Raw genomic sequence first — 15,021 nt, 5'->3', positions numbered from 1 at the left:
TTTCGTATCCATGCGCGGTATAAATTGTAAAAACATACAATGCCCCTTCAATTAATCACTTTGAAACTACCGTGTAATTAAATCTGTTATTCGACAAGGACTAACCTAAAGTGTCTTGGGGGAAATTCTAGCCAATTCAAGCACATTCACCATAAAAGAAACCAGAACTGTTTCCAATATAGGCGTAGAAACACATCTAAGTTGGAAAGTGATAAGGTATGTTGCCATGCAGCAATATAAACATAAAGGTGAAAGTTTGAGGGCGTACTTCACTCACAATCAAACACGAACAGCTCCCTCATTAATATGCAATACGCATTCAAAGCCTGTTTGATAGGGCAATAGCTCCTTGAAATAAATAACACATCCATGTATTCAAAGCTATATTACGAAAAATCAGCCATATTTCACCGTTCCTTGAAAACTGGGACGAGAAACTATCTTTTAAAATGTATTAGGGCTTACGTGGCTTCAAGTACTAAATCCAAACAGATCATTTGGGCCAGTGGCGTAAATCTGTGCCGGAAGTTGGGGGAACCCCATCCCCCGGGATTTACGCCTATGCTTTGGGCAGTGTATTCCCGAGCAGATTAAAAGTTGTGGATGTGTGACGACTTGACTACAACGTTGCAAAATTGTTAGCCTGGTGCTTGATGTCCTGAGTACTGCTGTGGGAAGTTGGCAAAGTAGACCTCTGCCTACATGCAAACGCTTTACTCATTAATGTTTCGACCCATGGAACCCCTCGGTGAGGATCAAAGTCTCTGTCGTATCTTGTTTACCCGTCAGTTCATTTGCACAGCCTGAAGCAAGTTCGAGACAGACCCATTTTTCAACTATTGGTAGATTTTTCCTGGTAATTTGTGAGGAAAGTGTATATTGAACACAGTATATCTTCAATACTAGGCAAACACCGACAGGAGGTTGACAAACTGGTGGTCGCTGAAATCTGTCATTGATGCGCAAGGGCAAGGCGTGTGAGCTGTTTATCGATAAACAAGATAATAGTAGCAACCAGCTGCAAACTACTGAAGTTTAGTGGCATTAAAATGGGGCACCTAAAGTGTCTTAGCGTTTTGTGCCTGGCTCTTTCTGTCGCGTCAGCAGCCAGCAAGCACCCTCCGGTTGTCAACACGAGCCAGGGTCGCATCGTCGGCACGAGGCTTGACTTCAGCCCCATCGACCCTGCGCTTCGCCGGAGCGTGGACGCCTACCTCGGCATACCGTACGCTGAGGCTCCCATCGGCCCGCTGCGCTTCAAACCTCCCGTCGCTAAGTCATGGAGCGGGGAGCTTCAGGCCACCAAGCTGGGCAACCGCTGCCCACAACCCCTCTTTTTCCCTGCCGTAAACCTGACAGTGACCGGACCTTTCGCCGAGGACTGTTTGTGTGTCGATGTATTTGTGCCTCAACCTGTTGTAAGAATCTCATTTTTGCTTATTCTTTGGTAGAGGAGTTTGTGTCCAAAGGGACCATCACCTATAAACATTTGTATCGCGGTCACTTTAAAAAATCGATAGTAGTCCATTTTTACACACAGTTGGGTAGGCTGCAAGTTTTTTCTTGCAAAACCACTTGTCAATCTATTCATTAATCTAATTTGAAATCTGTTACCAAGTCAGCTTCATATGCTGTGTATAAAATTGTTCAGATCCGTAAGTACTTTGATAGCCAATCAACTGAGCACCTCGTGCACACATTTGTCACTTCCAGATCGGACTACTATAACAGTCTTTTGTTTGGTTTGCCTGAAGTACGAGACTACCAAATTACAGCGCATTCAAAATTCTGCGGCGCGTCTTGTCTCTCACGCGAAATATCGTGATCATATGAAAGCACTGCACTGGAGGAAAGGCGAATTATCGGCCTGAATAGAAAAATAGGACCGGGAGGTGCCCGATCAACTAAAGAGCGGAGACGTTATAAGAGTGCATTTCTGTCTTGTTTCCTCGTAGCCTCCAAATGCAGCCGTTCTTGTCTTCATTCATGGCGGTGGCTTCACCACTGGAACAGGTGTCCTGGAGGATATGCCCCCCACTGCCACTGCTACCATTGGTGATGTTATTGTCGTAACACTGAATTATCGACTCGGAGCTCTCGGCTTTCTTTCAACAAGTGAGTTATTGAAATTTCCAGGAGGAAGAGGTATCAACGTCAAAAGGTTTAAGGTCCAAACAAATAAGCCGCGGCGGTTTACTCTGTTGGAACTGTTGACCTTCATAAGTGCACGCAGCTGGCTAAGCTCCATATTTTGGCTAAAGAGCCTATATTTTTGACAGTGTTAATCAACGGTACTGGTACATATCCGTAGCCTCAAGCAAAAACTGTGTAATTCACAATTCCCGATGAGTAAAGAAAGCCAAGGTTGGTATGTACATGGTTTACACCCTCAAGCCTGCATGGCGTAAGCTGCTTTCGTTTATTTTCAACAGAAGGCGCAAAAAAGCTTATTCGGAAGTCATGATAGCCTGTTTGAAAGCAAAATAAGTAACCCAACCTTACAGTGTTAAGGGGGACAAGTTTGGAAAAACGTGAATTTCGGGAAATGTGTCCATTGCAGTTGAGTGTGGTGCAGAAAAGTTCACTAGTCTTGACTTATTCACTCACGTAATTATACATGTTTATGAGACTTGAGCTTGACCAAGAGAGGGTGCAATTTTCCTAGGAACGCAGGCTCCTTCAGTAGGAACTGCACTTTGCTGGTTGACAAACGACAATAAAATGCACGCGTTACGGTCGCATCGCTACCAACAAAATGAGCACTCCCAACCAACATGGCTCTTTTTCAACCGATGAGGGGGTGCTCCTGCTCTAGGTGGATTACCCTTAAAAGTTCGGTTTATTTCCATTTGAAACAAATGCCACCAATTAGCACTTAGCTGTACGCCGAATCAGTAGAAAAAAGTGTGAAAACAATCCTACCAGCCTATAAATGTACTTTATTTTACAGATGCCACGAAACAGGATCTGTTTTTGTTTTGTTTATTGTTTGGGTGCTCGTTGTTTGCTTTTGGGGGGGGGGTTGTTTGCCTTTTTCTCACCCAAGGTAAAAGAGTGAAGGATACATTATACACATGAGCAAGTTGCTCACAATAACATTGTATTCCCTGTTTGCACTAGACGATGACGTCATTCCGGGTAACATGGGTCTTTTGGACCAGCGTCTAGCCATGGAGTGGGTGAGAGACAACATCAAAGGTATGACGAACCAATGAATGCAACCTGTGCCCGCTCCTACGTTTTTTCATAATTGTTGGTCTGCTTTCGTTTGATTCGTGTTGTGTTTAAAGGAATCTTTCCCCGTTTCTTCTTCTTCAACTGGTTATTTTACTTCACAGAAACAGCTTTTCTCACAGAAGTGGGAAATTCATCATCGTATGCCCCGCCCACACGTGTCATCCCCAGCCCCCCCCCGCCCTTTTTAGAGCCCCCTACCCATCCTGTCACTGGGGAAAACACTTGTTAGTACACGTATTTTAAATTATCCATTTAACCAAGGCAGGCAGTGGCGTAAATTTGTGCTGGCAGTCGGAAGGAAGGGGAATTGTGGGAGGGGGGAGACTTGCCCAGCCATGGAAATTTGAAAAGCATATGGGGAGGTGCTAACAGCTCTAGAAATGCAGGGGGGTGCTAACACATCTCTTTGTAGGGGGAACGTTTATTATACAGATATACATCTTACTATTTATTATATCAGAACGCAATAGTTATGGCTTATTTGTTTGTTCTACCTTTTTGAATGCTATAGAATACAGTTTGAGTGTTGGAAAGTCTTCACAACCCGCCTGGATTTGTTCTCACCATGAAAAAGTGGGTGAGAATTCAGTAGTCCATCCCTCCCTGTATATAGTCAAAAAGGGAGAGGAATATAAATATATTCCAATCCCCAAGTATTTACGCCCTGGGGCGGAATCTTCCTTCAGTGATGCATTTTGTCAGTTTTGAATTGAAATTGTTTTTTTTTCTCTTGCCTTTCAGCTTTCGGCGGTGATCCCGCACGAGTGACTATCTTCGGTGTGAGTGCTGGAGCGGCCAGCGTGGGTTTGCACATGGTGTCACCGGGAAGTGGAGGGCTTTACCGAGGTGTCATCTTGGAGGTGAAAAAAACCCTAAATAGGGTACTATAAAAAAGAGTGGGTGTTCACGTACCCGTAAAACATGAGCTTACGGATACCCCGTTCCCAGAAATGTCTGGAAATACACTGAACTAATAGGCCTACCTGCATGTATATTTGCTGGCCCATGCGCTTAAGCATACGTTATTAATTTATGGATCTGTCACGGCGTCCCCAATTTCAGTCGTATTCCCCAACGTAGTGTATTTATTTGAAAGTGTTAAATTTAAAGAACCAGACTATATTCTACGATTTCATTCCGACCCCCAAAATCACCTGGTACCAACCCATTACGGGTGTCAAATTGACACTGTACGTTCAGGAATACGACTGAAATTGAGGACGCCGCGAATAAGGTCTATTACTTGTGGTATTGCGCTATGGCTTGCTTCCACTGACCCACGTGATCCAAAGTATATCGGCCATTGTCACAGACAAAGAATGGGGCGCCGCCTGCGGTGTTGAGGCACAGATTTCATTTGAAGCCAACCTGGAGCCATAATGCCCCTTAATTTAATCAGCACACATAGGTCATTGAAGACAGCGGCGGCCATCTTACCGTGCCGAATACAAACGTAATATCTAGGCTTGCTTGCCACTGTTAACCAAACTCATTCGAGGCATCAGTAGTTACAATACCAAACGAATCCAGCCTTCAAAGTGCTATGAATCGTCAACAGTAGTTAGAGCCAGGGCCCGCTGCTGGATCGTAGCAATAACGCCAACCGAGCATGGTGACCATCTCGCCATTTGATGAAGAATGCAAAGTTATTTTATGTGAAAATGAACCCCACTGCCCGTCAAAATATACGTTTGCCAACCAAACACTTGCCTGCTGAAGTGGCGGCCATTCTCGGGAATAGGTGTTGTCTCATGCTGTCTTACATTATGTGCCTGGTACCCAGAGTGGTGATGCGGCTGCCCCGTGGGCCACCATTCCGGCTAGTGAGGCACCCCGTCGAGCCTTCACTTTTGGAAAGCTAGTTGGCTGCGAACGCCAAACGTCGGAAGAGTTGCTGAAGTGTCTGCAGCAGTTGGAGGGATTTGACACGATCATCGAAAACCAATATGAGAAGGTTCGTTTTTCATCACTGACTCATTTTATGACAGAAAAAATACATCGCACCGCAAGATTTCAACCACGACTTGTCCAGTAACCAAAACTCGCAGAATGGATAAGCCCGCGAAAGAAAAGTCATCTTGGACAGGGACTTAGAGTGCCTCTTTTTTATTTGATTGCATGTCAATAGGACGATTGCCGTATTAAAAATTGAATATTTACTTAAAATCATCACTTGCACACGTTGGTGCCAGAATTTATCCTCATTTGAAATCAGCACCTTTTGATATGGAACGCTAGGGTTACGTTTCCAGACAATTTCACGCTTAGATATGTTTTAAATACTGTGTTTTCTCTGCTTTTATAAAGTAGAACTTGTTCTTTTGGAAAAAAATTGCAGTTACTTGCACAATTGGGAGAGGAGATGTTACAGTTGACCTTTGCACCCGTTGTTGATGGCGAGGTCATTCCTGCTGACCTCAGTGACCTCTACGAGCAGGGCGCCATCAACGACGCCGTCGCGATTATCGGGTCTCTTGCAGATGAGGGTATGTTCATGGTCAAACCTAACTTCCCGAACAACACCGACGAAGCGCCGTTTGTCGACAGCGACACCTACGATGTCTACGCCAAAACTCAACTCTCCTTGTTGGTAAGCCCCGAGCCGATCGTCGCAGACGCAGCCAGAATGATGTACACTGACGCTACCTGCGCAGACGCACCAGACTGCGACTATCTTCAGAGCCTCTCGCAGGTTATCGGCGACCCCATGTTTGTCTGTTCTGCGGTGAAAACGGCCAAAGCCTTCACCAAGGCAGGCCGCAAGGTCTACTACTACCACATGAGTCATATCGCTACCACATCCTTACTGGGCAATAAGTGGACCAAGTCTATGCACGGCGACGATCTCATTTTCGTCTTTGGTATGCCTCTCATCGCTTCTGTAAACTGGTCATTCACCGAGGATGAAGCCCGGATGTCGATCCGGACCATCAAATACTGGGCGAATTTAGCTAAAACTAGGTGCGCCACGAAAGGCTGAGCAAAACTTTTTAAAGCTTATTTTATCTCTTTTATTGGGACATTTTTCAAAAATGGCTGTTAAAGCTGTTAAATTTTGCATAGAAGGACACCCTTCAGTTTGCCTTTTTATTCTGATTTTAGCAATCCTAATCTGTCCTCCTTGGATGCCGAGCAGGGGGAGGAGGAGAAACTGCCGGAATGGCCGTTGTTTACCCTGGAGGAACTCGCCTACAAAGACCTGTCACCATCTATGGGGAATGGGCGTGGCATCAAGGCCAAGGAGTGCCTCATGTGGAACGAATTCATACCAAAACTCGTTCATATCGCCAGTGAGTGCTATTGACAAGCATTAATGAAACAGTCGACGCATAGCATTAAATGCTTACGTTTTGGGATTTGAGATTTTAAATTTCTCAAATTTTAGAATGGCGCGCCTTTTCCATCAACTTCTCTCGCTAGTATGACCTGACCACCTGTATTACAAATGAACCGTTCCTCAAATAACCTTTGGTTTTTTTCCATGGATTTCAGAGGAAGCCAAAAAGTGCCGAGAGACCGAAGAGGCGAAAGAGAACAAAGATGGCGTCGATGAGGAAGGAACGTGCACGAAGGAGACCTGCCCTGAAGAATAGAGGAATGATTCATCTACCCAGCTGGGGTTTGGGACCAAACGATTTCTAAAAGCAATGAACCGCTTACACTCGATATTATCTTCACATTAAAAAGAACGGGGCAAGCTTATTCAAATTTTATGTACGTTTTACGCATTCTGGTTGTTTTCTTCTTTTGTCTTTTTTAGCTAAAGGCAAACTGCTTTTTAGATAAGAATGCTTGATAAGGGTCTGTAGGCAGTCAAACGTGTGAATGAGAGAGTTGTAATGAGGGGTTTGATTGGTCCAAAACGAATTTACACACAGTTGAATAACATTGTAGCGTTGAATAGCTGTTGTAAGTGTTTTTAACATTGTGATATATATACTTGAACATCAATTATACTTTGGAATCTTCGTACATTATTGAGTTCGATACTATAATTATTTAATCTATACATGCGGAGTGAAATCAAAATCAAGCCAGGGAAAGAATGAAGTGTCGAGGCTGTGTAGATGCATCTGCCTCAAGACTGCTCATATACTGCAACAATTTTCATTTGGGCTCGTGCGTTCAGCCATTGTTGTGAGACATGACTGGCAAACCCTTCGATTTACATAGAACCTCTAAGTGTGACCTTACGACGTTGTGTGAAAATGTTTTAAACACTGTGGTTCTGTTATGAATTTCACTATGCGTTGTCTTTCTGTGTTTCCACAATGTTGCTATAATTTTGATATACACTCTCGCGACGATGGAACAAACCCATAACGCCATGTAAAATAGATTTTGAATCTGCCAGATAGGCTAATAGCTCGATGAGATAAATTCCACATAGGCCTAATTAAAAGGGGAGCCTTCCTCGCGTTTAAAAATGACGACAAACTACTTTTCATGTCACATGATTTCATGTCCTAGAACAATTGTAGACCATCTTGAGCGGCACATTTCCTGGGAGTGTGAAAGACGTTGATGTGCGAACAACTGGACCGTAGGCTTGCAGATGGTTAATCCAGTGCATATAGGTACTGCTGTGGGGGTTGGTTAAGTAGAGCTTTGCCCATATGCAAACGCTTGTTACTTTGTGTGTGTGTGGAATGTCTGACAACCTGTACATTCCATGGCCAGTCAGGTTCAAAGTCTCGGTCGTATCTTGTTGACCCGTCGGCTCATTTACACAGCCTGGGGTAAGTTCGAGTGAGAACCGTTTGTGACGGTTGGTAGATTTTCCCAGGTAATCTGTGAGCAAAATAAATATTGGATACCAGGCAAATGTCGATGAGAGGTTGACAGAATGGTCATCGCTGGAACCCGTCACTGTCTGTTGCGCACGCGCTAGGCTTGTGAGTTTATTGACAAACCCGATAAAAGTAGCAACCAGCTGCACGCGACTGACGATTTGGTGACGTGAAAATGGTGTACCTGAAGTTCTGCGTTTTGTGTCTGGTTTTCTCTGTGGCTTCGGCGGAGGGTAAGGACCCTCCGGTCGTCACCACGAGCCAGGGTCGCATCCTCGGCACGAGGCTCCAGTCCAGCCCCATCGACCCTGCGCTACGCCGGAGCGTGGACGCCTACCTCGGCATACCGTACGCTGAGGCTCCCGTCGGCCCGCTGCGCTTCAAACCTCCCGTCGCTAAGTCATGGAGCGGGGAGCTTCAGGCCACCAAGCTGGGCAACCGCTGCCCTCAGCCCCACTTCTTCCCCACCATAAACGTGAATGTGACTGGGCCTTTCGCTGAAGATTGTCTTTGTGTCGATGTATTTGTGCCCCAACCTGTTGTGAGAATCCCATGTTTCTTATAGAGTGGCTATAGTTACGGTAACCGTAATAAGACTTCCAAATTCAAGTTATTGCATGGAGCAATTATCATTGCAGATGTTATAAGGTTTCAGTTTCCCAGACGTCGCCGTGGCATTGCGATAGCTCAGTCGGTGCGCGCGCTTTCTGCTATCCGCGCTTGACAGGATCAAGTCCACCAGATATGCGTTTTTCCCCTCCTTTTTTTAATGTCTTTATTTTCTCAATAACGGCGCATGTTTACTTTCTGTCCATGGTTTTCTCTCATTTTTTGAAAGATTCATACCTTTGGAGGATGATCAAATGTAGTCCAAGATCTATAGAATATTCTGGTTCCCGTTTCTTTCTAAGGCGCCTGGATGGTGCATGACAGTAGACAGAAACCTGTCTCCGCTTCCATAACAATAGCCACAGAGTTTTTCTTAACTCTTTGGCAGATTTTGTGTATGACGTCGACGGGACCATTACCTATTTCAACATTCATATGAGACCATGTGAAAATCGTTGATAGTCCTTTTTCCAGAAGTTTAGGCAGGATTTCGATACTTTGTTTTCTCTCGTGAAACCACTTATCAATCAATCTTTCAATTAAAGTACATTAAGTGAACACAGCTTCAAAATCATAAGGATCTTTAAGGTGCTAGTTTTTGGGGCGTTAGGAAAAAAAATGATTGGAGGCCTGCCCTTTCCTAAACTGTTACGCTTTGGTCGCAAATGTATACAAAGTGGTGAGCAAATGTATACAGAGTGGTGATCGCTCTGAGAGGAGACAATCAAAGTTTCGACATAATTATTTCGTCACATATCTTGGATTCTGAATTTGTTAATTGTTTCTGGTAATGGCACCAAGTATTCCTCAAGAGAGCCATAGGCACTGTAGCTTGCAAGCCTAACCTGTAGAGAGGAAACAATGGGAAGCAGTTACAGTTTTAGAGGTGGGAGGAAAAGTCCAGAGGAATATTCTGAGTAAAACCTACAGAATCAGAAAACTCACATGGGGACTAGGCCGGGATTCGAACCCGAACCGCAGAGGTGGAAGGCGAGGAAAGAACCACTACGCCAACCTGACTCCCATCGTATTTTTTTTCGTATGACTTTGGAATCTTCGAAGCTGCAGAAGACCATTACAAACCTAGGTGAGCAGACAGTGCCTCTTTAAGAGAGGGCCTGAGAGGGCCTTGTGGAATCAGCTTCAATGAAGAACACATTTCTGTCTTGTTTCTGTGTAGCCTCCAAACGCAGCCGTTCTTGTCTTCATTCATGGCGGTGGCTTCATCGTAGGAGCTGGTGTCATGGGGGATGTTTACCCGATTGCCACTGCTGCTGTTGGTGATGTGATTGTCGTAACACTGAACTATCGACTCGGGGCTCTCGGCTTTCTTTCAACAAGTAAGTTAACGTTCCATTTTGAAACAAACAACACGAATCAAAGTTTAAAATGTTCAAGTACCAATCAAGTCAGACGAAGTGGTTCACTTTTATAGGAACTGTTGACGTGCGAGTCACTCACATTAGCAATGTATCCTTTTCTGCACTAGATGATGACGTCATCGCAGGTAACATGGGACTTTTGGATCAGCGTCTAGCCCTGGAATGGGTGAGAGACAACATCAAAGGTATGACATGCCAGCCGATACAAGCGGAGCCCGCTCCTTTGTTTGTTTCCACCGTTTGGGGTCTGTTTGTTTGTGTTTTTTTTTTTGCTTTGTGTAATTGGCATATGTTCTCTTTTCCTGTTTTTCTCTTATTGACTGATTATTTCAATCTAAAAAAAACAACTCTCACACCGAGGAAGGAAAAATCGAACACCCTCCCTCCTTTTTGGAGTCCCCACCCCATCCTTTTCAGGAGATTACCTGCATTTTTAAAAATTACCACCCAGCTCCTCAACGAGAGGCAAAAGCATTTTCAGAGGATGCATTTTAGGAGTTTTTAATTGAAATTCACGACCTTTTCTTGATTTTGGTTTATTTGTTTGTCTCGACGGGCAGCTTTCGGCGGTGATCCATCACGAGTGGCCATCTTCGGTGAGAGTGCAGGGGCAGCTAGCGTGGGTTTGCACATGGTGTCACCAGACAGTGGAGGTCTCTATCGGGGTGCCATCTTAGAGGTAACCCCCACAAAATGCCCCAGCATAATACCGGGGGGGCGTCAGATTTGTGTTTTCTCCAGTTTCCTTTTTATAAAATGACCGAGAATATTTGTATTCCGGCCTGAACGGGATACCAGTCTATGAAAGGTTTCTCCTCACCTGACGCCGGTACCCATTCTATTCGTGGGTGGAGACAGGCAAGTAAAGGCAAAGTACCTTGCCCAGTTCCACAGCTCATGGCCAGCAGCTGGATTTGGCCGTGTCCGAAAAGGGGCTTCCAGAGCTACGGCTAGGTCTATTGTCTACGCGTCTCCACGCATTTACAATGGATTGAAAACCTCTAGACAAGAGATTTGGATGCAGCCTGAGAGCCCCGACTATGGTCACAAGTCGCAAACCTCAACTGCCAGGCTATATACCACTTGCAGACTTAGTCAGTTAATTTACGAAGCATCTCCAGCTCCTGTGCTGACCGTTGGGTTGTCCATCCAGACTTTGTACCGGGTTCTCAATTACAGGACCTGGTAACCATGGCCAACTTCACAATTTACTTCGTTATTTTTTCAGGCCAAGAAAAGCAAAGCACTTATTATGGTTTTTATCTGGTGAAGGAATTTGAAAAGAAAACAGGCTACGTGGAATCATGAATCGGACTTAGACTTGAGTAAGGGTATGATCTTTTTACACAGACTCAGATTTTTTTAAAACACAGACTCAAACGAGTAGAACGTGAACTTAGAAGAGTTGGACTCAACTACAATACTCATAGAAAACAAAAATCATATTTCATGTTTGTGTTCAAAGGTTATTTATCAGGGCGCAATAGAATCGGTCATTTTGAACCGAATGCACTTTTTGCGTACGATTTTTTCTCTCTTTGAGATTTTGGAATTTCGGGATCAGATCTCGTTTTATGCGTTCTCATACCCATTTTTTACACAAAATTGCAAAGAAGTAACCCTTCCCGAATTTAACCTGCATGTAAAGATGCTAGCACATGTGCAGAAACATGCTATATTTATTTATCGATCGGCCAGAGAATAAATTTTGCTCTGCTACGGGTGCTTTCACTGACCGACGTATGACCCAAGCTCCACTGCCATCGTCATAGGCAAAGAATGAGGTGCTGTTAAGCTATTTAGGTTGTAGGTAGGCTAGGTCTTAAAAGCTTTATAAATGGCAAAAGGTAGGAGAAAAATGTGGAACCAGCATCCAATACTAGATTGGAACGATAACGACAACCGTGCACGGTAAAATTGGTGAGCTGAATTCTTTTATGGTGCTTGTTTATTTTGTGTGAATATAAATTCAAGTTTGGGAAGAACGACAGACCTGTGCCAACCAAACACCTGCCTGCTCGGGGCACGGTGTGGTTTTTATGAGGTCTTTATTATGTGTCTGGTACCCAGAGCGGTGACGCGGTTGCCCCATGGGCGACCGTTCCGGCCAGCGAGGCAACCAATCGAGCCTTCACTTTTGGAAAGCTGGTCGGCTGCGAACGACAAACGTCAGCAGCGTTGCTGGAATGTCTGCAGCAGTTGGAGGGATTTGACAAGATCATCGAAAACCAATATGAGAAGGTTTGTGTTGTATCACTGACTTATGTTAATATTACATATAAGTACAGATTTTCGTCAAATTGGCACCGCCTGATATGAACTTCGAATAACTGTTCAGCCAAACTCGCAGAATGCAGGCGCACGAAAGAATAAAGAAAAATCATTTTTGTCAGACAGAGTCACCTTTTATTGAAATGACTACATGAAAACTGGCGGTTTGAATAATAATTAAAATCATAAATATTCACGCATTGGTTCCTGCAATTCTCCTTTGAAATCATAATATCTCGATATGGACCACACGGATCGTATAATTTCATGCTTGGATGTTTTAAATACTCTGTTTTCATTGCTTTTGAAACTAAAAGGGTTGTCTTTTGGGAAATTATTTTGCAGTTACTCGCAGAATTAGGAGGGCATATGTTACAGTTGACCTTTGCCCCCGTTGTTGATGGCAAGGTCATTCCTGCTGACCCCAATGACCTTTACGAGCAGGGCGCCATCAACGATGCAGTTTCTATCATCGGGGCTCTCGCAGATGAGGGTCTGCTTATGGTCGCACCTGCCTTCCCAAACTGCACCAACGAAGCGCCGTTTGTTGACAGCAACACCTACGATACCCACGCGAAAATTAAACTCTCTTTCTTGGTAAGCCCCGAGCCAATCGTCGCAGACTTCACCAAAATGATTTACACTGACGCTACCTGCGCGGGTGCACCGGACTGCGACTATCTTCAAAGCCTCTCGCAGGTTATCGGCGACGCCATGTTCGTCTGTCCTGGGGTGAAAACGGCCAAGGCCTTCGCCAAGGCGGGCCGTAAGGTCTACCACTACCACATGCGTCACGTCCCCACTACGCCCATGCTGGGCAATAAGTGGACCAAGGCGACTCACGGTGACGATCTCATTTTCGTCTTTGGTCTGCCTCTCATCCCTTCTGCAAACTGGTCGTTCACCGAGGATGAAGCCCGGATGTCGATCCGGACCATCAAGTACTGGGCGAACCTAGCTAAAACTGGGTGAGCTCGTAGTTATTAAGTGAAGAAATTCTTTCAACGCTGATTCCGCACCCGTCTCTCTTTTTTAAAAATGTGGCCAAATCGAAATAAAGAAATCAATAATAAACACGGCCCAATTTACCTTTCCGTCCCTATTTTTCAGCAACCCTAATCTGTCTTCCCTAGATGACGAGCGGGGGGAGGGGGAGAAGCTGCCGGAATGGCCGTTGTTTACCCTCGAGGAAATGGCCTACAAAGACCTGTCACCATCCATGGGGAATGGGCGTGGCATCAAGGCTAAAGAGTGCCTCATGTGGAACGAGTTCATACCAAAACTCGTTCACATTGCTGGTGAGTGCTGTTGACGGATAAACATGCAAAAGTCGACACGGGGGCTCAAAAATATCTCAGCTTGGAGATTTGTCTCAAATTGCGGAGTCGGGCATTACCGCATTTTAACAAAAAAAAAATTAATTTGGTTCCGGTACGACTCTACCATCTGGATTAGAAAGGAAGTGTTCCTCATATTTTCAATGTTTTTTTTTTCAGAGGAAGCCAAAAAGTGCCAAGAGGCCAAAAACGTAAAAGAGGATAAGGGCGGTATCGTTCCAGACGGCACATGCACAAAGAAGACCTGCTCCGAGGAATATAGGAATGATGAATCGACCAAGTATGGGGTTGGGCCAGATGAACCTTAACAGCAAAGTACCATTTCGGCCATTTTCGTAAATTCCTTTTTGCATATTCACATAGGAAGAACGGGGTAGATCATGTTACACTTCATGTTAGGCTTTTCGTGGGCCCCCTGGGATTTTTCTCTCACCGTCTCTTTTCATTTGATCTTTCAGCTGTGTGGGGTCGGGCCAGATGAACCTTAACTGCAAAGTACCATTTCGGCCACTTTCGTAAATTCCTTTTTGCATATTCACATAGGAAGAACGGGGTAGATCATGTTACACTTCATGTTAGGCTTTTCGTGGGCCCCTGGGATTTTCCTCTCTTCGTCTCTTTTCATTTGATCTTTCAGCTGAGCTTAAACAAGGTGCTTTGGATAAGAAGGCGGTGTAGGCAAAGATTCAGAGACTTTTGGTGAAAAGGGTTTCATTTGTTGCAGTCAAAAAAGGAATTTGGCCTTGACTTCACAGCATTTGTCGTTGTTTGTCACCGTTACGATAGTATATGTGTGTCAATTATAACTTGAAACCTTTAACATTGGTTTCTTTCATTGCTATTAAATCCAAATGTTAAAATAAAAGACCAATCGCTCTTCGCTTTTCATAATTTTATGTAAAGCTTGCTTTCCATTCTTGTATTTCTATGTCCCCTGTCTGTCATTAAACGCAACTCCGGGGTCAGGTTATCCAATGAGCAAAGTAGGCACTATACCAAGGACCTACGAAATAAATTGGGTTCAGAAGAAACATCAGGAGGTTCTATGTTTAGAGTTAATCAGTAGGCCTACACATACACCTGGTTAGTACAGGCTCGTATTAAATGCAGAATGCGAGGTTGAGTGCTTACCAGCAGCATAAAATAAGTGCCGGTTCAAATTTGACCGAACTGAGTAAGCCTAAGGCAGGTGATTTTTGTCTACTTCCTTTTTAAAATTTCTCTTCCTCGCTAAAGCGTACATTCTTGAGGAAGTAGGCTTAAAAAGTGGCATTTGTAGGGAAACCTGTAGCTGAACTGAACAACCACAAAATAATATGTTTTACCCACACCAAAGGACCCCTTGTATCGGTGACGCCACACTTTGCTTACAAGCGTGCTGTCCTGCGAAAACCT

At 44.5% G+C, this 15,021-nt stretch overlaps 2 protein-coding genes across 2 annotated transcripts; both read left to right on the top strand.

The window, feature by feature from the left end:
• The first annotated feature begins 784 nt into the window (after positions 1–784).
• On the top strand, positions 785–8,084 carry LOC110976465 (acetylcholinesterase-like). Its single transcript, XM_022229729.2, has 8 exons — positions 785–1,418; positions 1,956–2,115; positions 3,121–3,198; positions 3,979–4,097; positions 5,021–5,191; positions 5,576–6,198; positions 6,340–6,527; positions 6,730–8,084. The coding sequence occupies exons 1-8, from the start codon at positions 1,050–1,052 to the stop codon at positions 6,828–6,830; spliced, it is 1,809 nt and encodes a 602-aa protein (XP_022085421.2). The 5' UTR covers positions 785–1,049; the 3' UTR covers positions 6,831–8,084.
• Positions 8,085–8,187: 103 nt separating this feature from the next.
• LOC110976497 (acetylcholinesterase-like) lies at positions 8,188–14,501 on the top strand. Its single transcript, XM_087147312.1, has 8 exons — positions 8,188–8,568; positions 9,817–9,976; positions 10,126–10,203; positions 10,579–10,697; positions 12,089–12,259; positions 12,635–13,257; positions 13,400–13,587; positions 13,786–14,501. The coding sequence occupies exons 1-8, from the start codon at positions 8,203–8,205 to the stop codon at positions 13,932–13,934; spliced, it is 1,854 nt and encodes a 617-aa protein (XP_087003438.1). The 5' UTR covers positions 8,188–8,202; the 3' UTR covers positions 13,935–14,501.
• Positions 14,502–15,021: the final 520 nt, after the last annotated feature.

Source organism: Acanthaster planci, linkage group LG16 (assembly GCF_054643075.1).
Source record: "Acanthaster planci isolate LZ-2023a linkage group LG16, COTS_SCS, whole genome shotgun sequence".
NCBI classification, from domain to species: Eukaryota; Metazoa; Echinodermata; class Asteroidea; order Valvatida; family Acanthasteridae; genus Acanthaster; species Acanthaster planci.
This window is presented reverse-complemented; position numbering and strand designations above follow the sequence as displayed.